Source organism: Grammomys surdaster, unplaced genomic scaffold (genome assembly GCF_004785775.1).
Source record: "Grammomys surdaster isolate TR1022 unplaced genomic scaffold, NIH_TR_1.0 65, whole genome shotgun sequence".
Lineage (NCBI taxonomy): Eukaryota > Metazoa > Chordata > Mammalia > Rodentia > Muridae > Grammomys > Grammomys surdaster.
In genome coordinates, this window is record NW_021604567.1 from 16346468 (window position 1) to 16374253 (window position 27786).

General features: G+C 44.6%; 1 protein-coding gene across 5 annotated transcripts in view; it reads left to right on the forward strand.

Moving 5' to 3' along the window:
• Cldn10 (claudin 10) overlaps positions 1-27369 on the forward strand; it is an 85809-nt gene extending 58440 nt beyond the window's left edge. The window contains exons 1-5 of one of the 5 annotated variants that reach the window (XM_028772003.1): positions 8174-8426; positions 14687-14848; positions 14937-15018; positions 26329-26436; positions 26910-27242. In XM_028772003.1, coding sequence (XP_028627836.1) covers positions 8207-8426; positions 14687-14848; positions 14937-15018; positions 26329-26436; positions 26910-27033 — 696 coding nt within the window. In that variant the 5' untranslated portion in view covers positions 8174-8206 and the 3' untranslated portion in view covers positions 27034-27242. Of the gene's footprint in view, positions 1-8173; positions 8427-14686; positions 14849-14936; positions 15019-26328; positions 26437-26909 lie in introns of those variants that run through there. The other 4 variants (XM_028772012.1, XM_028772021.1, XM_028772028.1 and 1 more) reach the window with 4 other exon arrangements.
• Positions 27370-27786: the final 417 nt, after the last annotated feature.

Below are 27786 nucleotides of genomic sequence, written 5' to 3' on the forward strand. Positions count from 1 at the left end.
GACCCTTTGTCCCTGCCCCACTCCACCCACCCTTTGTCCCCGCCCCATCCACCCTGATCCGTCCCTCTGTCCTGTGTCTATACTGCATCCCTTCTGCCAACTCCAGGGTAGTTCCAAAACACACTAGACATCTCATCTCAAAGGTAATCAAAATCTCCCTGTCACACCCTGAGTGAGAGCTAACGTTGTGCTTAGTGGTTATAGGGCTGAGTACAAGCCCTATGCATACATACTCATACAGAGACATGGACATGCAGACAGACAGACAGACAGACACCAGGACAACCCAGACATGGACACACACACATACAGATGCATGCACATACATGATGCATTCTTATCACACGCAAACACAGACACATAGTCAGACCAGGGATACGCAGATGCACAGACATGCTGCCCGCACCTCATTCTTGTCTCTTCTCTGTCCCGTCTTCCACCCCACCATTCATCCTCTGTTCTCCTTATTCTAGACGCTCCAGTGGCAACCCCAGTATTATTCAGGCAAGTGCATTAAGATCCCCTTTCTGGAATGTTCCTCCTGAAGAGTCTATCGACACTTTGCCTTCAGTTCTTTCAGTCTTTACTCAAAGTCATTGGGGATGGCTTCCATGATTGAGATTTTTAAAGTGATCATCTTCCTTTTCTATATACACAGTTCACAGCTCTGTTCCACCAGCTCTCTCTCTCCTTCTCTCCCTCTCTCCACTCCCACTCCTTCCCCTCCACTCCCTTTCCTTCCCCTCTTGCCCTCTCCCTCTTCCTCACTCTCTCCCTTTCTCCCTCTCTCTCTTCCTTTCCCTCCCCCTCTTCCTCCCTCTCCCTTACCCTCTCTCCCTCTCTCCCTCTCCCTCTCTCACCTTCTTCCCCAGTGGAATGTGAGCTTCTAAATTAACCATTTCTGTAAAGTATCTAGCACATTTAGAGCAGCTGCAGTTGACCAAAAGGAGATAGTGGACCAGGCACTAGCAAAAACAAATACACAAGAAAAAAGGCACTTAGTATCTAATATGATCTTTCCTCTTAGATTTTAGTGTGTCTTGGTCAGCTGGTATAAATAAGTCAAAATTTCAGCCGTGCTGTGACATGGCAACATGGCACGTCTTTAGTCTAAGCACTTGCGAGGCAGAGGCAGGTGGATCTCCAAGTTCTAGGCCCATCTGGTCTACACAGCAACCAGAGCTACACAGAGAAATCCTGTCTCAAAAACCAAACCAAACGAACAATCACCAGAAGGCAATGTAAGGAGGAGAGCTTTTAGCACAGTGAACAAGACCCACTACAAAGTAGTGACTTCAGGAGAGCAGAGGAGGGAGGTCTCACTGGCTAAGCAAACCTCTTCAGATCTTCAGTTGTGTTAGCTGAGAGGGTGGCCACAACTCAAAGCAGGAAGACATGGGTGCCACAGAGTGTGTGTGTGCACGTTCACTCATAAAAATGTTCCTGCTCTGACCTTTGACATAGTGAAGAAGCATCACTCACAATGAGGCACACTAGTGAACTTCAATTCACCTGTTGCAAAATCAACTCAACGTGCTGAAATTAAGTAAGGACACTGGGGCACCTGTTCAAATACTTCTACTTACCATAACAATTTTCCTGAAAAAAATAAATCTAGGTCGGGTTAGCTGGAATTGACTTAAGTCAGGTCTGTGTGTTTGTTCTTACACTTAGTAGGCATAGATTGAGTTGCTGCATGAGTTACAGGGAGCTCTCTTGTTGGAGGCAATTTCTCAATAAACAATGTAGACCGTAGAACAGAGCTGGCAATGTATCCAGCTACTGCTGCCCAGGAGTAATCTCTCTGTTTTCATCAGGATCTCTGTCTCAGACAGACAGACAGACAGACAGACAGACACACACACACACACACACACACCCTGAAAAGAATTATCTATAATACGGAAAACCCAGGGCTGTGAAGAGGTCTCCCTTCTTCCTATCAGTCTCGGTAATTTCCGCTCTCATTTGAACTTAGTTTTCCTCCTTTCTAACTCTTCCTAACGCTTCCCTTAACTTCCTCGGTCCTGCCCATCTACTTCTTGGTCTCTTTCTTCTCTAGCTCTTGGCACCAACCTCTTCTTTGTTGGCAGTTCAACATTTTTTGCCTTTTCAGTTCAAAAATCTGCAAAATAATTCATCCACATCCACTTACTGTCAGTCTATATCTAATCAATACTATTTTTTTTCTATTGTTTGAGACTGGGTCTGGAGGCAGACTTGGCCATCATGCCAGGATTTTTGTGATGCTGGAGACTGACCACAGGGACTCCTGCATGCCAGGCAAACCCTCTACCCACTGAGCCTCATCTCCAGCTCTGAGTACCACCATCTTTATAGAAAATGTAATCATATAATTTCAGAGAGGAGACCCAAGAGCAAAGCAGACAGCATCCAGACGAGATCAGGCACATGCAGAGTGGTGAGGCCATAGATATGCATCCGTTATTTGTATCTATCGCCTCTCAGACCTTTGGGTACGTTGTGCTTAATCTTCACAAGACCTTGAAGGAAGTCATCTTCATCACCGTTATATAAAGAAGTGACGTTGAGCAAGATACGGCAAGAGACAGAATTTCCACTTATGGCCATAGTCTGTCCTCCGTCCACATCACCTCCTTTCATAAGTACACCACGCTACCACGCTTAACCATGTTTCTAATATTAAGAAAAAAGAACGTAGGACTAGATATATAGGTTTTCTTTTTAAGAGTCTTTCCCATACACCCGGTCTATTACCACAGGTGGGGGTGAGGCTAGAGCGATGTGGTGAGGAGTGGGAGTGGAGTAGAGAGTGACGTGTGAGGGTGGGGGTGGGGCTAGAGTGAGGATGGGGCGGGGCTAGAGTGAGGGTGGGGTGGGGCTACAGAGTGGTGTGTGAGGGGTGGGGTTCGGGTAAAGAGTGACAAGGTGAGGGTGGGGATGGAACCAGAGTGTGACCTGTGGGGGTGTCAAGGGAATCTCCTGGTCCTTTTCTTGTTGGTGTTATCCATGGATAATTGGATCGAAACCTGAGAGCCTTTTAGTGTTGGAAGCGGTGGTGGGGTGATCCTAGAAACTCTTTCATTTTACAAATGAAGAAGTTGTAAATCAGAAAAAACGACTTGGTCAGAAAACTAAACACTTATTTGCTGGCCCTAGCTGGGTGGGTGAATTGAGTTAGAACATCATATGCTCATTGACCGACAGAAGGAAGTCCACCTACCACCTACCACCTACCAGCTCAGGAGTTTCTAGTACCCCAGAGTGAGAGGCACGTCAGACTGGAAGGGCGGTCAGCTGCCAACTGCTGAATCCAAATGTTCCCAAGGTGTCTCTTGAATGGGAATGAGGGTTTCAAGCAGACGCCTGAAAAGCAAATCTCAAGATAAAGGCACCAACTGTAGCAGGCCCAGCATGCAGTCTCAGAGGTCCAGCCTCTGAGGCTGAAAAAAAAAACCCAAAAAAACCAAATTAAGACAAAACTGTTGGTATGCTTACAACTTGCAACAAAGTAAAAATGTGTGCAGCTGTATGTGTATCCCCTTGCATGTGCACGTGACTACGTATGTTTGTATAGTGGTGCATGGATGAGAGTGTTTATTCCGAGTGCGCTGTAGCTAGCTTTTACATTAAGTGGATTACAAGCAGCACAGAACTTACAGAAAACACCAAGAGTGACTAATGTTAGGGAGAAGAACATAGATACACTAATTTAATAATTGTTGTGGCATTCGTGCCTTTGTTAACAGGTCTTTGTAACAATACTTGGTTACTAGATAGTTGTTTAGGTAACACTTCCATGTAGGGCTTCCATTTCTTCCCAGCTGATTAACAGCACACTACCTCACTGGAATCTAGGAAGGAGCTAATGTATCCTGAAACCAAACTTGATGCTTAGAAAACCCTTGAGCTGTGGTGAAAGTCACACCTGTGTTCTTTGGCAGGTGAACTGAATCTCAAGTAAAGAATTTCTGCAAATCTCCCGTTTAGTTGGCCAAACAGGTTTTCACTCCCATTGAACAACTGGGGCTTGGGGGTGGGGAATTCCTTATTTTTCCTTAATGACCACAACAATACCACACAAATCACTTTTAATGCTAAGGCCTCGGAAGTGGGAAGGATGTTGGAATTCTGGGGATAAAATATCTTCAAACAGAATTTGTAATTTATATATCAATTAGAGCTCCTTGGAGCAGGGAAGAATACTTTGTAATGAGCAAGTTATGATTAAGATGCTATACTGAATTAATTAGAAAAGGCTATTTTCTTGATAAATTCCTTTTTACACTTAATAGTGTGTTGTGAATATTGAAATGAAGGTGTCAGAGAGCTGAATCCTAGTGAAAATACAAAGGTTGTTTGGAACTACATAATCTTAAAGCAACACAAGACATTTATTTTCCTTTTTAAATATCCTTTGTGTGGTCCATTTTCATTTTCTGCACATTTTTGATGTTAGATTACACAGGTCTCTGTAATACTATCAGCAACATTCTCACCACATTTTGAAAGTTTAAGGTATAAAACATCTAAACTGAATGCTTGATTCATTACATACTGGTTTTTAGCCATTAAAGAAAGTATTTTTCCATTCTTGGGGGCTCAAAAAATGTAACTTTTTACAGTACATTTGTAATGTAGTCTAGGGAGATTAACATTGTCCAATCTCATAGCAAGGGCAAAGAATAAAAGAGAAAAAAACATCAGTCAAGTCCACAGGTTCCACAGGCGTGACGACCCTGGCTCTGGAACTAACAGCACTGCCGTCCTGACATAATTTATGGATTGTTTGTGGCACTTCCCACTTGTTTTAAGTTAAAACTATGTCGCAATCTCTACAGTAATAGACTATTTCTATTTTTAAGCTTTCAACAAAGAGATTAATCTTCTTTCTCTCCCTAATACACACCATCTGTTATGTTAAACTGTTTGTACACATATTCAGGCGTCTGCCTCTTGAAGCTGAGGTCTCCAGAGTGGCTTTTACTGGGAGCTTGGAGAGTCAGACTACCCTGGAGGTTTCAGATTCATTAGTGGGTGATGTGGTAAGGCAGGGCCAGAGGTACGTGGAGTTCTCCCTTGGAATTCAGAATTTCTTGCTTCTGGAAGCTTTGTTTGCATAGCTCATGGTTGGAGGGTTGTTTCTCCCAAGTGCAATAGACAGAAGTAAATTACATTTCAAACTTTCAGAGAAAAAACAAGAAACAATTCCTACAGCTATAACTTTAAAAGGATGCCTTTGGGGCCAAAGAGTGGCATTTACAACCAATCACTTGGTATACGTGAACCTACTAGAGGTCTACTGACAACTCTAAACATATTTTTGTATCAGTGTTCTGTCAGGTAAAAACTAGAAATGGTTAACAAATTATTGAGACAGAACAAAAAGCCTGTAATCAAAGACAAAATATTATTTGGATAATACTAATTTTAATCACCTTCACGGAGAAAATGCAGGCTCAAAATACTAAATTAGATCAGGAATGGGGTTCAGAAAAATTTTTTGTTTACTTGAAGCTATGACAAAGGGCAGGAACCCAGAGATGGGAGTGCTTCGTGGGAGAACATCTAAAAGAAAAGAGGACACTTTGCTGTCACTACCCCAGGGGTGCTGATGTAAGTAAACAGGAGATGACAAGGAACAGGCTCCCCAAACTCTGCTCTTAAGTCTGACCCACCAGTGAATCCCGAGTAACACACTGCAGAGACAAGCTGAGCTCAAGGCCAGAACAGGAGGTAACTATGTCTGCCGCCCACTGACCAACCCATGCTGGCCCTCACGTTCCTTTCCACAGCCAGGAGACTGTACATGCAAGCACATCACCTGCCTGATGCTGCACAGTCAAGACAGAGTCTGACGTGTTTCCTCAGAGCTCAGATTGCAGTACTGGGTAGAAATCAGGCAGGGATGGATTTAAGTTCAATATTGAAAAGGTTTCCAAAGGGGTCATTGAACAAAACAGTAATAGACATCTTGTTAAACCCTGGGCCCTTGAGAGTATGGGCCATTTTCTCAATATTATTCTGTAAATAGACTGACGAGGACGAGTGGAACGTATCTCCTTCCTATGGTCCTTCCCAAACCCAGGTTTTAGTAATTCAGAGTCCAACTTTGGGTCTGCTTTGTGGCCACCCAGTCATTTTGGGTCTCACTGTGTTCACTTGGTTAAAAGAAAGAAAGGCAACAAGCAGTTACATTCTTCACCATGGGCCACAGGAGTGGAGATTGTGAAGCTGGGCTAGGAACCTGCTTCTCTGTAGCCAACTCATTTATATGTTGTAGACCTTTGGTTACTTTTGGCAAGAAGCAGATCCTGAAAGGTCACACCAAGAACTGCAAGAACTTTAAGTGGACAATAATAAGCCCATAATGAAGCCAGTGTCTTTGTTCTCTCATTTATGCCCAGGTTTTTGACCTCGGAAGCTGGAAGGACACCTTGATCTTTGTGTTTATCTTGAGACAACAGAGAAAAAGATGAATGAATGAGTTTATTCTTCAATTAGGCGGGAAAGGTGGAGTGGGTTTTTTTGTTTGTTTGTTTGTTTGCTTTAAGCGGGTAGGGGTTGGGGAGGGAGCTCAGTCAGAGCAGGAGGACCTGCAGATTAGCAGCACCTCTGTAAAAGCCGAGCATGACAGTGTGCATCTGAAATCCTAGCACTGGGGTCAGGTGGTAGAGAAAGGTGGCCGGCGTGTCAGAGCCCACTGGCCAGCCAGCTTGCCAAAATGGTGAGCTCCTAGTTTGGTGATGGACTTTGTCCCAAAAAACAGGGTGAGTAGCCATAAAGGTTGATATCTAATGTCTACCTCTGATACACACACACATACACACACACACTCACACAAACATAAATATGCACACACATATTCTCACACAGTCACACACTCATGCATACAGACATGAACACACAGTCGCACACACATGTGCATACAGTCACATGCATGTGCACACACACACATGCACACATACATACTCATGCATACATACATACTCATGCACACATACATGTGCTCACTCACAATACCCTCACACACACAAGCAAGATAAAAACAAAAGGCAAGGAGGGCTGGGGAGATAGCACAATCAGTAGATTGATTGCTGTCCAAGCCTGAGGACCTGAGTTCAGATCCCCAGCACCTCTGTAAAAGGCCAGATGGTGGTGTAGATCTGGGAAGGGAGGCAAAGGAAGAGGATCTCTGAGGCTCACTGGTCAGGGGCCTAGGCCAATCTGGAAGACATGTCCCAGTGAGAGAGACCCTGTCTCACAAAACAAAGTAGACACCAGGGGTTGCTCTCGGGTCTCCACACTCTCAGGTACACACACACACACACACACACATACACACACATACACACATATACACTCACACACATACACACACACTCACACACTCACACACATACACACAGAGTTGAGCAAGATTCTCTCCCTTGCTTCAGAACTCTCACAGACCAGACTTCCCGAACTGAGAGTGTGTAGCTCTGAGTCAAATGACAGCCCTACTTCCAGGGCCTTAGTTAGCAAAGACCCTCACGGCTCCCTGGAGCTTGTGCTGGACTCATCTGCTACCTCGGAATTAAGCCTGAGTTTCTTGATTACGACTTTCCGCATACCACTAAGCCGAAAGAAACTGAATTTTAAGGGTAAGGCCAGTTTCAGTCCCAGTACGCCCTTCTTCACTAGCCAAACAGGGTCACTCAAACAAGCGTGGCACACTGGCCTTTTGCGTTCAGCAAAGCGAGGCTGCGTTACCATACCGTTTCTTTTCAGGGGACATCAAAGCTGTTTCTGTTCTGCTTTTGCAAGGCACCCAGTGAGCCAAGCTATTTGCCGCGGGTAGGGCTGGGTCGGGGGTGGCTCGGTGGGAGGCGCAGCAGGCTGTCCACATCTGGTTGTCCCTGGACAGCACCAATAAAAGAGCCAGGTTTCCGCGGCTCGTCTGTGGGAGATTTGGGAACCTCAGACTCGCTGGCCTAAGGGCTTTGCGACTGCAGACGACGGGCCAGCTGCTGGGGGTAGGGGGACCCAGGAGGTACCCCCAGAGCTTCCCGCGCGCTCTGGGTGCCCTGACCAGCAGTGGTGTGAGTGCGGGTCCGCCAGCGCCCTCAAGTGCCCGGTGGGCGGGACGGAGGCGGTGACCGAGGGCGGAGCCTCGGGGCTAGGCGCGCGGGGGTCGCCGCTGAGCGGACTGGGAACCAGCGTGAGCGCCGCTGCAGCCGGCAGCATGGCTAGCACCGCCTTGGAAATCATCGCCTTCGTGGTCTCCATCTCGGGCTGGGTGCTGGTGTCTTCCACACTGCCCACCGACTACTGGAAGGTCTCCACTATCGACGGCACTGTCATCACCACGGCCACTTATTTTGCCAACCTGTGGAAGATGTGCGTTACCGATTCCACCGGTGTCGCCAACTGCAAGGACTTCCCCTCCATGCTGGCGCTGGATGGTCTGCATCCCTTCGGGACCCCATCCCCATCCCTGCCCCTTGCTGGCTTTCCTAGAGGGCGCGTCCTCTTATGGACCCGCCGTGGAACCCCCGGGGGGAGGCCGGGGCTAATACTCTACCCCGGGAGGGTCCGCAAAGCCCGCTGTCTGGCTGTCCGGTGGGGCGTCTTCTGAGCCTGGGAACCCCTGGTGGTGAAGCGAAGGATAAATTCAGGTAGTTGTAGAGCACAAGGCTATTCCCGCTGTCTGGGGCTGTAGGGCAGCACAGGCTGGCCACCCCACGACCAAAATCTGATTCTCATTAAAATAACACCGCCGAGATCCATGAATGCTCGCCCTGAGATCTCTTTAGCCGGTTCATTGAGTCTTTGAAAAGCCAGGCACAGAGGAGAGGGAAAAGAACCATATTGAAGTTTGTCGTTGTTTTCCTTAAAAATCCCTTCTACAAACTAGAGGTCTTGAGCTTAATACTTCCTCTAAGTTTCATGAAAATAAGTAACCCTTGCTCATATGGGGGCGAAGTGGCTCATAGGGCAGGGAACGTTGGCCAGCATGAATCAACAGAATGAGTGACCACTCTTCCAGGCTTTGTGCAAGCATTCTGGGTCTTCCTCACTTGGCTTATTTACATACATTTTTCGCAGATAGATATTGACATAGAAAACTGGCCGTCTAGTTTCCGAAATCTAGTCTAATACAGCCCAATGGTCGCTCGTGTTCTAGGCTCTTCCAGGCTTTTTACAAGTGACTAAATGGATTCTGGCAGAAACTTAAGAAGAGCAGCTCGCACTACTTCTAGATTCAAGGTGTTTTCCTTTTCTTTATTATTCCTCTCGCGATTTTTATTTGCATAGCTGGGTAAATAGGAGACTTGATTCCCCTAAGACAGTGCTTGCCACAAAGAGCAAACTGTTGCTCAACTTAGTGTTCAGTGGAAGCCGGTATATGGGAATAGGTGCCTGCCTTTACAAGGGTGGCACTCTGGGCTGGGCCCTGTTGTATAAAATAAGTAGCCGGAACACTGTTTACTGCATGCATTGCTGCTGAGTTTCCTGTGCTCAGCGGAGCACACACTCAGGAGGCAACAGACAGACTCTTGTTTCTGCGGTTTCCACTCAGGAACACAGGATTCACAATATGTTCTAGAACTGTTCTGTTTGTAATGCTGTTGTAGCCTGAGAGATAGCCTGTTAGATAAGTCTGCTTCCTTCTTCAGGAGAGTTGAGGAAGGAAGAGGAGAGAGAGAAAGAAACATTCCTTCAAGCTTTGAGTATAGGACAGTGGGGTTTCCTTTGTGTGTCTGCTGAGATGGTGGAGGTGTCTGTGGTTTGGGCAGGCTGGGTAGTGAGGAGAAAGTGGGACACAGTCCTCTTTATCAAGACCTTGAGTTAGACAGAGTGAGTTATGCCACTCACATATGCATATATTCAAAATGGGCATGCTCACGTGACTAGAAAACATGTTTTAAAACCCAGAAATGATATATTCCACATTGTTTTTAAATTAACAGTGTCTTTGTAATTGGTGCAGATAGAAAAACTTCTTAGCTGCTGTTCAGCTCTCGGTAATCTGGATGGAGTGATTTGTTCAAGCCGTTCACCCCTGGTGGGCGCTGGACACTTTGCAACTTTGCCCTGCTATTACTGCCTTGCTGAAATTCTTTATAGTTACCTCTTCGTGCACATGTATGCTCTGTCCACTGTTCTACCACCAAGCCAGAAGAGCATGCATTTTAATACCCAGTTCACACTGACAAATTGTATTCCACCAAGAGTGCAGGGACAGCCGCCTTGCCGGTTTCTCTTTGCCATGGCCATTCAGAATTGCACGTGATAGCTGTGGGGTTATTGTTATTTTTGGTCTGTGTTCCCCTTACTCCTTGTGAGTCTAGACATTTAAACTTCTTTGCTGACCGTTTCTCCTTTTTCCTATTTATATCTCACAACAATACTTGTGTTGTTTCTTGGTGCAATCCGAGACCCACTGCTTGTCTGTGTGATGTAATTTTTCCATACCGAACTTTGGAAAAGGTGATGTGATTACAACTACCAGTCTTTCCCTTGTTGACTTCACCCTGTGTAGTATACTGGCACATTTTCAACTATGAAAGACAAGGATTCAGCCACAGCTACTTTTTCTGTATGAAAGGGAGTTAATACCCCTTCTTCACTACAAGTGGAACTTTCCAGAGCAGCACCTCCCCAACTAAACCCCAACTCTGCCTTGGATTTCCAGGGTAGGCATGTTGGGAGCTGGGTCTGATATTTGAAGTGGAAGAAGCCACCTCTCTTTGGTCTTTAATGGCTACAGACCAGAAGAATCCTTTGTCTCCCCTACTTAAGTCAGGAGTAGGCTCCAAATTAGAAATGCCAAGAGCGAAGGCTGGTGAGCTTTGCTATCCGGTGTTATGGGAAACAGAATGTCCTGTTTGCAATATGATTTCTTACCCTCTGGAGGAGTCACTGTTGTCCCCCGATTTCCCCTTGGGAAAGACGAGGTGTGGCAAAGCTAACAGCTAGATAGAAGGCTATGTCGTGTTAACAGGTACTCACATCTGCATAGAATTCGATCTTAGCGTTGTAGAAGGAATCCTTTGAGGGCTTCTTACCCCATGCTGTTCACCCTGTGGCTATCCCTGTTTTCCAGATGAGGAGCGGAGATGGAGAGACATCATTAGGTAATCAAGGACACAGAGTCTACAGCCGGGAGTGTGAGCACTGACAGTGTCCTGCCTTCCAAATCCACTACCACAAAAGCTTCCCAATTAAACACAGCATCTCACTATGCCGCTGACTTGCAAGTGAAAGTAAAGGACACACCATTAAGAAGACATTTAACTTTCAAGGGTTACCTTGAAGGCTTCCGAAACAGAATTTATTTGGTCCAAGTTACTGTTTGAAAATGTCACAGTTGAAGGAACTGGTGGTTTCTGTTTAGTGCTAGCCCATATTCCTTTCAAAGCACACTTGAACTTCTTTTCTGCCTGGTTGTTTTTTTAGCATGCGCCATCCATTTTTGCTAATGGGGGTGTTTGCCCCCCCATTAGTTCTTGCAGGAGAACTAACGATAAATTATACCTTGAGAACTTCTAAGTAAACACGCTCATGCCTCAGCACCTTAATGTGTTAATTAGCTATTAACGGTGTCAGTAAATTAGACCTGTCAGAAATAATGGCCTCCTTGACCGGGCTTTTGCTCACGTTTCTCTTGATGGTGTAACTTCTATGTTTGCCCTCCGGACCTGTTAAAAAGCTAGGGTAGGTAGAGATCTGCCTTGCAAAAGATAAACTCTGAAAGTCTGCTGGAACTCATGAAAGGCCTGAGATTCTGTATGCTTTAAGGACCAGAAGGTCTGAGTTTACAAACCTCAGGCTGATTAACCAAGCCGTTCCTCTCAAGGTTGGCAGGGTAGTTTATCCCTAGTCTTGGTTCCCCATTTCAGAAAAATCAGGCCAACTATTGTCTTTAGTGCGTGCAGAAGTTAGCAAATTATCCTTAGTGTTCTGGAGCCAGAGTGGAGTGTGCTGCCCTGCACATTCATTTCTGGGTAGCACTGAAGAAGCAGAGCTAGACAGATTGAGAGTCAGCCTGGTCCCCTTCCCTCTTGGGTCTGTGCCTAGAGAACAGGAAAGGTCAGACAGAGGAGACTTTAGAATGAGAGATTTAGGAAAACTTTTCTTTTTCTGAAGTACAAATACTACTGTTATTTTCCTTGCCTTGCAGGCTGACTGGCTTGGGCAGCATTTTAACCAGTGATCACCATGTTAGGGAAACTCATTCCTTTTTCTAAATGACCAGACTGTAGAATGTAGCCCTTGGTAAATTCCAGACCATTTATCTGCCTGTGATAAAGTCTGTCAGGCGGCTGATGGAACTGCAGATTATGGTGTATAACCAAGGAATGTGTGTTTCTGTCTTTTTCTAAATATATATTACACACAGAAGTCTCCCTTTCCCCATGGTTTTCCTTTCCTGTGGTCAACTAAAGGCTAAAATAGTAAATGAAAAATTACAAAATTAAATGATCTATAAGTTTTGAATATATTTTATTCAAATGACTATTAATTATTCTATTTTACTTGTTTATTACTTTTTTTTTTGAAACAGTGTCTCACTATGGAGCCCAAGCTAGCTTCTATATCATTGGCAGAATGATGTAGATTTCCCAAACTCAGCCTTATAGTTGCTATTTATTCTTTCTGTACTTAATCTGTAATTTTTATCATGTATTTATAGCAAAACTTGTGTATACATAAAATTCAGTACTATTTGCGGTTTCATGGGAGTCTTGAAACAAAACGTATCCCAGGCCTATCAAAGCTACTACTGCATTTATATGTGTGTGCGCGTGCGTGTACTCACACACATGTGTCTATATATGTGTTATGTGGGTATATGTCTGTGTGTCAGTGTATGTCTGTGTGTGTGCATGTGCCCCTCTGTGTGAATATATCTCTCTGTGTCTGTATGTCTGTGTATGTCTGTGAGCATGTGTCTCTCTGTGTGAATACATTTCTCTGTGTGTGTATGTCAGTGTATGTATATGTCTGTGTGTGTGTTTCTTTGTGTGTATGTCTGTGTATGTATAGGTCTGTGTGTGTCTGTGTATGCATGTGTCTCTCTGTGTGTGTGTGTGTGTCTGTGTATGCATGTGTTTCGGTGTGTGTGTGTATGTCTGTGTGAGTCTGCGTGTGAGTGTGTGAATGTCTGTATGTGCATCTCTGTGTAGGTTCTCATACATGCGTATCTATCCTTCTACCTTTATTGTTTGGTGTTTGCATTCAGAGCAAGCTAATTGCCACCTGTTTGCTGCCTGTGCTTTTGTGGTGAGCAGGGACCCCCTTGTGATTTTCCCTTGCAGACCCTTGGACTTTGTAAGGTGGTGAGAGACCTTCTCTTGGTGTTGCTTCTGCTTTTGTGCTGTGGGCTGAAGTTTGAAATAGAGTTGGTTCAGTATTTAGTAGCAGAGACCCAGACAGCCTTGCAGCACAATAATTGTTGACAGAAAGAGCCTCCACTGTCCCAGATCACCAAAAATGAGTTTCTTTTGCTGTTTTTGATGGCCTCCTCATCAAGGAAATGAACTCCCCGCTGCATTACACAGCAGTCTGTGTTTACGGGGGCCCAGGGCCTATGACATTGAGTAGAAAGAACTGCTCCCTAGGTAGAGGATTCAACCTTTAATTTCCATTCTTTTCCAGGGAGGCCTGGGACAGGAGACCACCAACGTTTATTAGCTGACTAGTATTAATTATCATTGGCTTTGCTTGCATGCTAAATAATTACAGGTGGCACTGAAGAGGGTTGTGTTCTTTTGTTTTTATTAGAAGGCCTAATTCCCAAAGTAAGCCTGCTGTGTATTTATTTGCCTACTATATTTGCCTATACCCGGTATACACCTCTCTCTCTGCATCGGTCTGAAACACAGTGTTGTTTCCTGCTGAAATTAAGTGGCTTATATGGGGATGGTGTATCATTTTGGATTTTATTAATTTAGAATAAGCCAGTGCCTGGCCAAACACCCTGCTAAAGTTTGTCATTACCGCAGCTATGCAAATAAAGTATGTGACTGAGACCATAAACGGTTCAGTAGGAACAGGCAAACAAGCTGACAAAAGGCATTCATTTACATCCTAACACTTGACTTAATTATAAGTTTCTCTTCCATGAGGCAATATTTTCTAAAGCCCAGCTTTATTATATGCAGTCTAACTAACAATAGCACAGTGTCTTTAAAATAATTCTTAGATTCAGCATGGGTCACTAACGGATGCTCACTAGTCTCACAAACTTGTATCAGGAGAGCTTACCCTTCGGAAGATCTTGCTGCCCAGTTGTAAACTTTCTAATTTTTCAGTGACAGACTCAATATGGTGTCTATTGAGAAGGTTGATACACTGAGGAGTTACAATGAGAGGCAATGAGGCATGAGTCTTTTCCAGGGTGGGGTCCCTTCCATCATTTACTAGCTCATCACAGAATCTTTGCATGCCTTAGTAAATATAGGAATAACATAAAGATCTACCCAGAGGCTATGCATAAGGTGGACCTTCAAGAGTGTGGCTCAGAATGGGCTTTTCAGGTAGATTTGCTTGCTTTCCTTTCTAGAACTCCTTACTGCGCATGTGTTGACTGTTGCGTTGCTGGTTTTCCACCAAGACAGTCTAACAACCATCCCGAACGACGGAGCAAGCGAGGTTTTCTTTCTGGAGAGCTGTGCATTCATTCTGTGTTAACATGAACAACCTGCTCTAATTACAGGTTACATCCAGGCATGTAGAGGACTAATGATCGCTGCGGTCAGCCTGGGCTTTTTCGGTTCCATTTTTGCACTCTTTGGAATGAAGTGTACCAAAGTTGGAGGCTCAGATAAAGCCAAAGCTAAGATTGCTTGCTTGGCTGGGATTGTATTCATATTGTCAGGTAAATAGTCACTTTCTACCAAACAAAGGACTCCGGGGTGTAAGTGACATAACGCTGACTGCTGTGCTTGCCCACTGGTATTTTGCAGGTCTGTGTTCCATGACAGGCTGTTCCCTGTATGCAAACAAAATCACAACAGAATTCTTTGATCCTCTCTTTATGGAGCAAAAGTAAGTGTTGTCTTCAGTCGATATATTTCTAGCCGATAGAAAAATAGGAGAGATAAATGTCATGGATTTCCTACATAGCTTTTGAAAATGAAGTTTGTTGGTAAATCTGACATCCAAGTTATGAGTCATGCTGATGAAAGATGTGTTTGGTGATGTCATCTTTAAATAGCCCAAAGCAGAGGATGTAGAGAAGTAAATTCATCCATTCCACATCACAAAATCGAAGGGGAATTCAGGAAAACTCGGCGTGAAGTAAGATGGGAGGAAAGGGTGCCAAATTATGAAGATGAAATTTGCCTTGATAACTTCATTCAGAACAATACTTGCAAAATGCTAGTCTCCCCACCTTCTCGGCCTTTATAAAGAAACTTACACACAATGAGGTGTCTAACCATGCTGTGGGAGCATGATATCCAGCCCTGGGGCGGTTGCTAGTATCTGCAGCTGGGTGCCTTAGGACTGACGTATCAGTTTGTTGGTGGGCTGTTGTTTCTAAGCCTAGGGCTGCTGCCTTTTATAGGGTCCCCAGGATTGCATCCTTACATTGTGAAAATCCCAGGGACACCACATGAGAAATACCCAACCATATATCAAATCTAGTGTCTTCGTGAAACTCACATGAAGCTCACAGACTTCTATAGGAAGTTGTGTGTGCACATTTGTGGGGTGGCATGGATGGGATGAGGTGGGGTTGGCTATCAATCAGATCCATCAGGCTGGAAATTGTATTTCAGACTTGAGATAAGTATTGTAAGCATTTTTAAAGGTCGAGTACAGAAATAATTGGTCAAGTGGGCGTTATGTTTTCCTAGTGCGTTTAGAAGTCTCCAGGGCATTGCTTATCCAGTCTTCTCTTCAGTAAGCCAGAGTATCATTGTGATAGGTAATGGGGTAACGGGGATTATATTAACACATATGGGTCCCTTCATACGCCAGGCACAGCATTGCTGGATTCTATCAAACTATTCACTTTTGTAATGCCCTCATGAAGCGGGACTCTCTCCTGAGAGTGTCTTGGACTAAACTAATCCACGTCTCAAACCAGGAAGTGGTTTGATATAGAATGTAGAACATTAATAATGTAGGACACATGGTCTAAACTGTGCAACTTATAATGCTAATTTCATAATTTTTGAAACTAGATGCTACTTTTTATTCCAGAGTTTCTGTCATACATTTATATTAAAAATAGTGTCCATTCAGAAATTCTTTAAATTAAAAAAACATGCAAAAAACAAACAAACATCGTCCTTGGACCCAATATAATTTTTACTCTTTACCCATGTTAGAAAAATATATCCTAATTTGTAAATATTCTCCTTACTTCTTTCTATTCTGTTGTGTTTCGTGGTTTTGAGGTACAGTCTTGCTAGGTAGCCCAGGCTAGACATGGAGATCCTTCTGTCTCAGCATCCCTTATGTTAGGATGACAGGCTCAGCTTCCTGTTTACTTTAGAAAATTAGATTTGTACAGATGTACAGGAAACCAAACACAGAGGGGAAGGTTGAGACTTCACAATCTCAATAAACCCTAGTTAGATCAAGGAGTGATTAGACTCAGGGGTGGTAAAAGTCCCATTGCATTCTAGTTAAAGAGGCAAGATGGCAACCCAGGCTTCAGGTGAACCAAGTGTATCTTCCAAGGCCAATCGATCGATGACTGTGATTTCATCTGATGTTTTACTTTTTCAAATCAACACCTTCTTGGAGAGGATGAGCGATAGAAATGAGAAAACCAGAAGCCACACACGTATTGACGGCCAGCACAGAGTCAGCCTGACTCCACAGGTCTTAAAAAGTCACCGTCAAAGCAAGTCTTTGACTAGGTTTATCATGGAAGAGCGTGCTCTCAGCTGGCTTCACTAGCATTTAATAATTGCTGTCTGATTTCAAATTCAAATGCTTGAACATGTGTGGGACTCACAGTTCATGACTCTGCCAACCCAGGTGAGCAGAGATTCGGAGAAGGCGCTGTAAGAAGGTTCTAGATGTTTCTCTGATGTCTTGCTAGAATGACATGGGGACTCTGTGGCTTTCTTGAGGTCAGAAAGCATCTCCTTCAGTTCTATTACCTACAAGAGTTCCCCCAAGTGACACTGTCACTGTAGAGAATGTGATCCTTTCAGATAGCCAAAGCTTCCTGCTATGTTGACGGTCTGAGGTGGCAAGACTTTTCGGATGGAGCTGGGAGGCACAGCCATGTTCCTTTTCCCACGAATGGCACATATTAGGCTATACCAAGTTACCACTAAGTGTCTTATCCCTGGCGGTGGCCCCAGAAGGTGTGACTGTCAGTAGGCATGAGCCCACAGGCAAAGCACTAGGCAACCGCTGTTTGCCACAGGCTCTGGTTCGACTTGCACTCTTGTGCTTGAATCTTAAAATGTGCTAGAAGACAGTTCAGGCCTTGAAGCATGTTTTCCTCATGTTGGTTTGTTGATGCTGTTGAATTTTATGACACATCCCTCCAGCATTAGACCTTTGCAGAGCTCCACCCCATTGCTCTAACATACACACCTTGGCTAAGTTTGGAAAACACAACTAAGCTTATCAATAAATTCCTACTGTGTGCAAGGAGCCCAGTAGTAGCTTTATTCATGAGTAAAACACAGATGGCGTTGAGGGTACGCCTGCGGTCAAGAGTCTAGTCATCACGGTGCTGTGTGATATATTCAGTGGTCTTTTATTCTAAAATGCTTTTTACCCCCAACATATATGAGAAGATTTTTTTTCCAGCTTACATCTGGCGGAATCGCAGAGCCGAGACAGCTCTCTGAGTTTGTGTTTTTGCTGTCTCCCCTCTTTGTCTGTGATTTTTCATCCATGTGCTGATTCTGCTCGAACAATTTTAACACGGGCATTTACAGAGACCTGAAAACAACCCCTTCTTTTCCCTTTAGGCTATTTCAATCCAACTTCCTCCTTTTTATTAAAACAGAACCCAACAAATCCAAAAGAAAAAAAAAAAGAAATCTACCCTCCTACAAACTCATGCTAATAGGTACCCCCAAGCAACATTCACAACCCACATGGTAACACTACTCTTACCCTTGCTTTGCTGCCCAAACCACTAACTTCCTGAATGTCTTGTTTTGCTTTTTAAAACTGTTCCAAGTTACAATTGATCAGCAGAAAGAAACTGCTTTTCAAATCAAGCAAAGTAGAAGCCTGTCACCATGACCCATTTAAAGAACCAGAAGCGCGTTGTCTGAGACTCTACTGTGTACCAGTGATGCTGAGCTTTGGAGGCTCACTCTTGGGTCTTGGCCTCGAGGCTTTTCAATTTTACTGTGGAATACTCTTCATTCCTGGCATACTTGATTCGATACTTTCGGATTTAGCCTATACTTAGGTAAAATCTTTTCACTATTGTGGGTTTTAGGAGTTAGAAATTAATGCTTGCCAGACTGGGGATGTGGCCCAGTGTAGATACTGTGCTTAATACAAGGGAGGCCCAGGTTCAGTCCTCAGCATAGAAGGAAAAGGCATATATGGGGTGGAAGGCAGAAAGAGAGAAGAGGATAGGGAGAGAAAGGGGTATGGTGGGAGGGGGCAGAGTACTTTCAGATAAATTCTCTCATTCTGGTTTCTGGTTGAGACCCAACCTTACGGGTACACAAGTGACCTAGCTAGGCTATTTAACTTTTCTCTTCCACCTTCAACATCAAATGCTGCGACACGGATGCACGTTTAAAATTACTTGGCTCACAGGATTATTTGGGAAAGTGAACTGAGGTTGTTGAAGAGGCCGTAGGGTTTTGAGTAGGAGATCAATCCCACGGAAGTCTTAAACAAGGAGAATAAACCAAAGTCAACAGTAAGAAGGCATGAGTCTGTGACTTTGCTTTGTTCACGAGTTGCACGGGTCGCCTCTGCTTACAGGAATTCCCCAGATGCTTCTGTTAGGCTAGCGAGTCTTTTAAAAATCAACTGGGATAGCAAATGTTTGCCAACTCCATTTCACTTTTACTGATTAGCCCGAGGTGAAATTATTCCTGTCAGTTTACTTGGGCTCTGGAGATTCAGCTCCTTTCCCTTTACACTCTGGTCATACTCCTGATCAGCCTTCCCGACTTGCCTCCTGGGAGATGTAGCTTCTGGGGGGGATTTCCTTTGTGCTTTGTGCCCACACTATAACCCTACTGGTAGTTCACATTTGTTGGTTCATTAGTCTCCCGGGCCAGACAGAGAGCATCGTGAAACAGAGGGAGTGCATATCAATTTGTTGGACTTCTTGTGGCCCTGTAGCTAGTCCATGCTTCAGGATACATCACCGGTGATATCAGCAGGGACTGGTCTGTGTCTCTCCATAAAAGGAAGACATTTGCTCATGAATAAGGGTAAGCAGATGAGAAGGTCCTGAGCCTGGAGAGATGGCTCAGCCTTCAAAGGCTAGGCAGGCTCACAACCCAAATGTCAGGAAGGATCCTGGTCCAAGCTGCTTGGAGTACACTCAGCCCCGCTGCTTCCGAGATTCTTGTCACTCCTATGCTTTGTGATCTGAGTCTACAGGATGAGAAGTGGTTACAGTGGTCAGGAGGATGGTGTAGCTCAAAGTTTAAAGTCATATCCGATACTGCGTAGTAAATGCTACGAGAACCGTTAGCTCTTATTTTGAAAGATCCTCACACACAGATTCACACAACAGACCCTCACCTTGTACGGTATTTTGAGATTAGCAGTGGAGAAATTTTACTAACGGAAGGAATAATTGTTTTGTGATAACTGGCTCTCAAGTAAAAGGGGGGTCTAACGTGCAGCCATTAGGAAAACCCGTGCAAGTAAGGCATAATTTGTCTGTTAGTTTCTGGTCACGCCTGTCCCTGTACTGAGTTACAAGTAAGCTGTAGTGGTATCTGTCAAGTGTTCAGATACTGAGGGACTCTTCATGTCAGAACGTATCCCACGGGGTCTCCTGCTTTGTCTCTCAATTGGCTTCCAGGAGGCTGGTGAGGATTCTGAATGAATGTTGAAAGCATTTTCATTGTTCAGGATTTTTTTTTTTTTTGGCCTGGGGTCCATCTGTACATATATACTTCAGTATGAAGGAACTCACCTGCACACCCCCACACTTCAACACAGGCTTAGCCATACAGAGTCCCCTGAAGGGTATCAGGACAGCCCTGTCAGCACGGTCAGTTTATTCAGACTTCAGAATTGCCTGTAAACACATCATTGAACTCTCTCTGGGAGTACTGTGACTCAGCACGCCATTCCTGCTTCAGATCAAGACCAGGTAAACTCCCCCAATTATCCACCCTGCTGGACAAGATCAATGGCACCAATGTTGCTAAGTAATGCATTTATTTTTGTAACAAATGGAGTTATTGGGGACATGAGATATTTCTACTAAATTTTAATTTACCTTGGCTAATATGGTATTTAGTTCCACTGTGAATGGCTCCAAAGTTTCCAGTAACTGGTAAGGTTATTCCTCGGATAGACCTCACCGATCACCTGGTGCAGTGGAAGCCGGGAAGGCACTGGAGACAGGTCAGTTGTGAGAGACTAATCTGGGCCCTGACCTCTTAGTCACTCAGTTGCTTCATCACAGTAACACAGATGGGCAGTGTTATGAAGATTAAAGAAAATAGCATACCAGGAACATATCGGCCAAAGGCTACCGAATAAAAACAGTAGAAAGATCAGTTTTACATCGGTTTGTGAGCTCAGCCCTCTTGGTTGCTTGTTTTTTGTTTTTTGGTTTTTTTTGTCTTTTTGTTTTTGTTTTGTTTTTGTACCTTGGAATCATTTCTGACACCTGCCTGCTTTTTTAATTGTATAATGAGTTAAATAAGATATTCACAACATGTTTATTTGAACAATAAAAAATGTGAGATCAGCCCCTTCAGTAGCACACAGGGAGAAATCAGAACACGCTCCTGCCGTTAACACATTGCTTTTTGATTTCTGAGCCAGCAAGTAGCAAGTCACACACGCTGCAAGACAATGCATGCATGCTTGTTACGATCAGAAACAGAACTGGCACCAAAGGAGGAAATACAAAAAGTGCAGTTTTGTTTTGGTTTCTCAAATTTGAGACTTCCCCGTGAAGATCCCACACCATGGGATTTAGATTTTGTCCTGCTTTTGCTGCTGGCTGGGAGCCCCGGGGAACTGTTTGTAGGTGTTGTGAAATACCAGACTGTGGGAGGAACTGTTCACAGAGGATATTGGCGGTAAGGATATTGGAAGAGGATATCTTACAGAAGGCAGGAGGACTCTGGCAAACACAGGGTGAGCAGGATCTCGACGGCTCACTCTATGTCAGCAATTTGGAAGGCGCAGTGTTAGGGATAGATGTGTTTATGCATTGTCCTTATAGAATATCCATTTGTATAGACTCATCCTTGCAGTTATGTGGCCTTAGATTAAAGGGAGGTATCTACATCAGACAGCTATGATGTCTAAAAGGCAAGCTTACCAATGGAACTATGGAATTCAGTTTTGAACTATCCATGTGGATAACATATAAATATACTTTCTAGATTTTTTTTTTACATTTTCCCCAAACATATTGCTTTGCATTAAGGTATATATGTATATATATACACGCATATACATATGTGTGTGTGTGTGCGCACACGCGCTTGTGTGTGCACGCGTGTATACTAGTTATTACCATTTTTAACTAAAGCAAGGATGTTGTTCTCTAAAAAGACCTGTGACCTTCATTAAGGTCCCTTCAGTATTCTTTGGGTCCCAAAAGAATGAGGTCCTTTCATTCCTTCCATTTGCTATATAGCCTCTCGTGTTTGGAGGGCTGCTCAGCATACCCTGGCTTTAGTGGCTCCTCCTGTGGTGTTGGGTGAAAGATCAGCCCCAGGGCATTTGGAAAAAATTCCACAGCCTGTGGTTCTGAAGCCACTGACAACTCAATGAGCCAAGGAGGGAGAAAAACCTTTCCGAAATGGGAATTCAAAGTAGATTTAGATTTAGTGCCATTTCAAAGAGAACGACGGTTAAGAGCCCAGGTTTGGATTCAGAGTTAAAGGCTTTAAATCTCGGCTCTGCCCTTTACGTGGCTGAAATGTGAGACTAGTAATTCAATCTCCCTGAGCCTCAGTTTCCTCTCCTGCAAAATGAGGATACAGATACCCATATCTCAGAATTGTAATGAGGACTGAATGTTGATGTGTGTTCAGATGCACAGCACAGACTAACAGCCGGGGTTTGCCGTCCCCAAGTCCTTCCTCAGACCATGTTTGTATGTATGTGGGAGACCTGAGGCCAGTCATGTCTGTTTACACAGACATGCTCTTTGAGTTCTATTGTTAGGCTTTGCCACACTGTACTGTAACTATTTGCTTAATGTCTGACTAGCCCTAGCAGACTATAGGATCTGTGGGAGGAGTTGTCAGGGTCACACCTCTTGTCCATCCAGGACATGATGAGTGGCATGGTCCTGGGTTTGGCATGTCTGTGGTGACAAAATGAAACCAAGGAGATTCTCCAGGAACCATAAATCAGGTCAGAAATAGAGATATGAGTGCAAGATCCGGGTGTGAAATAAGTTGTCTCCAGCTCCTTTGGCTAGGGCTGACGTAGGAGAGCCGTGTACATTGTGCTGGGTCAGCACCACCATGCCACTCTTGCCCTCTCCAGGAATGGAGGGGTATGAACAAGAGAGCCTTATCTAGCTCTAGATCCAGCGAGGAGAGGAGCCTGACTGACCCCTACTGGAACGCGTATTTGAAATGCTTCAGATCTTTCTGGTTTATTGGGGAGGACACTTTAGAGCAGTTGATCCATGTTTTAATTTTTCTGATAAGTTAGTTCATCCTTCAGTCTTACTGTGCTAAAGTCAAGTTCTCTGATACAAATGTGTCAAAGCTACGTGGGGGCGTCACTCTGACAGTGTTGCCAATTGATATATGTACGCTAAAAGTTTCAACTCTAAACTAGTCTCCGTCCTCACAGTTAAGGGTCTGTCTGGAGTGCAGCATCTATATTCTTCCAGGATAGGGAAGAAGCTGAGGTGAGGGGACCATAGAGACCACAGTGGGAGAGAGAAGCTGGCGTAGGGGGCAAGAAGATATTGCTCATAAAAAAAAAATGAAGCAGATAATTTGAAATTTGGATAATCTTCCTGAAGTGTTGAAATCAGTTTCCTAGCATTACCAAGAGTTCCAGGCAGAGGAGAGGGAGACGGGCCTTGGAAACCGATTGCGGTGCAAGTTTTATTGTGCTTTTTCTCAAGGCCCTTTCTCTCTCACTGTTTCCCACTTGACATGCAGGGATAACTGTGGACTGAAGCCACCCTGAATAGGGAGACTCTGACATGTGTCTCTCAGCAGAATAAAGAAAAAGTCTGAGAGAGGAAGAACCAATCACAAAAGCCATCACATCAGAGTTAAAAATAAAGAGGGGATGATGTAGGGTCTCTAGATTCAACTCTAAATAGATACTACTTTGAAGTATTTGACAAGACTTACAATGGTAATTAAATAGAAATAATTCCCTCAAAGGTGATCCCATTTATGTAAAAAGTAACATATATTTAAAAAATGGAGTAAGAGTCTGGGCGTGTGGCTCAGTCTACAGAGTACTGGTGTAGCATGCAAGAGGCTCTGGTTCTATTCACATAAACCAAGGTGGCCTGCCTAGAATCCAGGCACTCCAGAGGCAGGGGCTGAAGATCAGAAGTTCAAGGTCACCCTCTGCTACACAGCAATCTGAAGTTCTCCTGAGATCTATGAGCAATCCCTGTTGTCCCCAACTCATAATTTAAAAACTGGAATAAAAAAAGTTAGTTATTATTATGAACTAAGATCACCATTCTCAAGTCCCTTCAGTAAGTTTCAAGATGGTTTGAATTAATGATGACACAGGCAGGCCACTTGCAGTGTTCCCTTCAGGAAGATCTTGGTGTTGAGCTGTGTAGTTCCTGACTTCTTTCATGTTTGTTCCTCACTGACCATTCCTAACAAGTGGACACCCTCTTAGCAGTGGTGACATGCCTGTAATCCCAGCAGAGGCAGGCAGATCTATGTGATTCGAGATCAGCCTATGATGCGGGCCCTTCTTTGTATTGTATGGATGCTTCAACTCTCAATTAAAACGCCTATGTCCTATGGCTTAGGCAGGAAATAGAGGTGGAGCATCGGGAGGAGAAAGAATTCTGGGAAAGAAGGAGGCATGGGGTGGAGCCCAGAAAGAGGTAAGGAGACAGACTCACAGACGAATGGCCACATGGTCCCTGAGCTCAGGTTAACCAGCCACATGGCAAAATGTAGGATAAAATAAATGGTTATCTTTAGTTATGATCTGGTCAGAGTGGAGTCTAGCTATATGGCCAAGGTATTTATCAATATAATCTGAGTCTGGGTCTTATTTGTGGGAGCATGGAGCTGGGAGACAGAACCAGGACTTCACTACAACATTGGACACTCAAGTGAGTCACTGTGGCACCTACAACTGGGACCCTCCTCCAGGAAAGCTCACAAATGAAAGAAAACCTGAGATTTTTTGAAGGCGCCTATCCGTGGCAGCATAGTTGGAGGAGAGATGACCTCCGGGGGAAGTAGGAAAAGATGTTTCAGTTCCTACGGGAACAGCCTCCACAGTGTTGTCCTCTGTGTGCTGGCTCAGGATGAGTCTGGAAGGATCTGAAGCCAGGTCATTTTAGGACTTTCAGGGTTTAAAGGAGTCAAGACTATGCTCTGTGCCACAGGTCTGCATCCTTTGTGTGTACAATCTCATTAAAACAACATAAAAAGGGGGCCTGGCATTAGAAATCTGGGCCATGCAAATTTTCTATGTCTAGCATGATGGTTTGTCAGTGTCTTTCCTCAGACATTTCCCTGTTGACAACTGCCATCTGGGCAACTGCCTTTTCCCATGTGTACTCTTGGTGCACACATGCAGCCCAAAGGTGCTTTTTCTCCCTTTACATCAACTTTCTGCTTCTGTCATTGCCACATGGGGACCCTTAAAAAAGTCTGTGGGCTTCCAGAAGCAGATGCAGTGCTAATGCCTACCTGTTCTGTCACGGCTGTTCCTTGCCCCCAGTTGTCACCTGGTTTCCCAAGGAAGTAAGTACAAGAGAGGCTCTCAGGGCAGAGCATGCTCAACTCCATCCCAGATGGGGGAGGGGAGTCACTGAAGCTTTGTGAGCACCATTGCCTGCCTGCTAGTGACCCAGGGCTACAGGAATTCCTACTGCTGCAAAGACAGCTACAGAAAGCCCATGCTGGGTACAAGGAGATCCCTCCTACACAGCCAAGTGGGAAGGGATCAAAGAGTCAAGAACCCTGGAGAGCTCCTGCCAGCTGCTCTCTGCAGCTGTGCGGCCTCCACACCTAAGCCAGAGCCAGGTTCTCAGCACAAGCCTGGTCTATGTCGGAGTAACGGAGAGGGTGGCAAGCAGGAGTCCTGTCTTCTCCTTACCCTGAACTCTCCAAACATTATTTCTGCATGGAACTATGTGATCAATACACACTCTGGACTCATTTTATACTGAAACACACCAGTTTCCCCCCAGTTTTGTGCCCTCTCCCTCTCTGTGTGTGTGTGTGTGTGTGTGTGTGCATATGTGTGTGTGTGTGTGTATATGTCTATGGCACAAAAATGAGATGCCTTTTCATTACAAAACATCCCAACTCAACAGAAAGAGGATGTCCTAGGGTTTTACTCTTTCTCTATTCGTGTTCCTTATTTGTTATGGGGGTGTGTGAGTGTGTGTGTGTCTGTTCCTTACCTGAAAGGATTTCTTCCAGCTGTCTAACAAGTGACTTCATCTTTGAAGGTCCCACCTTTAAATGCTGGCTTTCTTACCTGGAGAAGGGCTTTGTCGGTCATGTCTACATTCACTGATCCTGCCACCTAGAAGCTTGGTCACTGGTTACTTCTAGCTGAGCACTCTCTGACTGTAGGGACGATGCTCTGGTCTGCCCCTAAGCCCTAAGCACAGACACCCTGCACCTTCCCGTGCTCACACTCAGCAAGCACCTGACGTGTACTGAACTGGAACAAACATGGAGGCAGCCTTCCTTCTCCTTACTACAGTATGTCGAAATAAGTTGGCCTGTGGAACAAAAGGAAGGAATGGAGGGTTTGGGAAAGTGAAGGCAGAGAGCAGAAGATTCGTGCTGATGAGTCAGGTGGCCCAGGTTTCCACCTGACCTGGCCTTGTCGCCCTGGCTTCCGGTCAGGAAGTTGGAGAGGCTAAAACATTTCCAGAAGAGTGGGAAGCATTATAGGGCCTTGAACATGTTACTGCTTCCTTTATAAGTTTGGAGCAGGAAAGTGTGGGTGTTAACCTTAGCGAGCAGGCGGGCTGGCTGTAACGCTCCTGTCATTCTCTCACAGGTATGAATTAGGGGCTGCTCTATTCATCGGATGGGCAGGAGCTTCTCTCTGCATCATTGGGGGCGTCATATTCTGCTTTTCGATATCCGACAACAACAAAACACCCAGGTAGGAAAGAGAAAGAAAACCATCCAGTTAAAAAACCACACTATTCTCAATTGTTACATATAGGTCAAGTTACCCACAATTCATAGGACTCTCAGAATGAAAAGTAACAATTGAAGGCCGCTAAGGACACAGTTGCTATTTTTTAAAGATCCCGTGGCTGTGTTCTAAAGCTGGTTCTACGACTGGGAGGTCTTCAAGTTGACCTCACTGTAATTTCACATAGGCAGGAGTCAGTGAAGCCTCTACAAAGCCTTCTGAGGGGCAGGAAAATGAGCTTTAAAAAACAGTTCTGAGAAGGGATATTAGAACAAATGAGAACATCCTGCATCATCCCTTCATCAGGCAGGCAGACGAGGGATGAGAGCTAACCAGAGGAAGAGTTAACGCTCGGCTACTGTCAGACATGGTTCTAGCCATTTCTCATGTGCTCTGCATGTAGAACAGAATCAACTCCAGTGTGTTTTCCCTTTCAGAATGGGCTACGCATACAACGGACCCACGTCGGTCATGTCTTCTCGCACCAAGTACCAAGGCGGAGAAGGAGATTTTAAAACCACAGGCCCTTCAAAACAGTTTGATAAAAATGCCTATGTCTAAAGACATGGCACGCTGCGTCTTGAGTTTGTTGTGAAAGAGAACTGTTCTCACAAGGGTCCTTCCAAGGCTCTCCTGTAATTACTGCTTAAGGTGTTTTTTAAAATATAAATTTGAAGACTGTTGATTGGATGTAAATGTTCTTATAGTTATATACTAATCATTTTCTGTTGTGCCTTTCTATAAGGGAAATAAACAGGTTATTTACAGGATTTGTATATTTTATACGTATAGAAGACATAGATACCCTTAGTTCATAATGCTCAGGAAATGATTGTCATTTTGATCCTTAATGCGCTGAGAACTTCATTCCATCTGTATATTAAACAGAAGTGTTGAGACAGTGGTGTCCTGTGAATGGGACAGGGATGGTCTGAGATTATTCCTCATCCGGTATCCAAGTCAAACAGTTGCAGAATTATCTGCCATGTAGTTGACTTCTAGTTTCTTAGTTCTGTCTGTCAGTACTGTCATTTATCATGATGAGGGCTAGTGAGGCAAAGGTGCCTTTGCCCCGTATGTGGCCCATAAACCACACAGGCTTGTCTAACTGAAAGCACATTACCACTGGCTGAGCTGGGTACCGGCACAGCTGAATCTAAAGCCAGCTTAGGAAGCTCTGGGGCCTGTGTGGGCCTGTCTCTCTCATTTCCTGTGTCCCACGGGTCTGCACCCAGAAATCACTAGGTCACTGAGACACTGGCCATTTTTCAAGACATGGAACTTGATCAGGTGGTTTTGGAACAAAGATGCAGA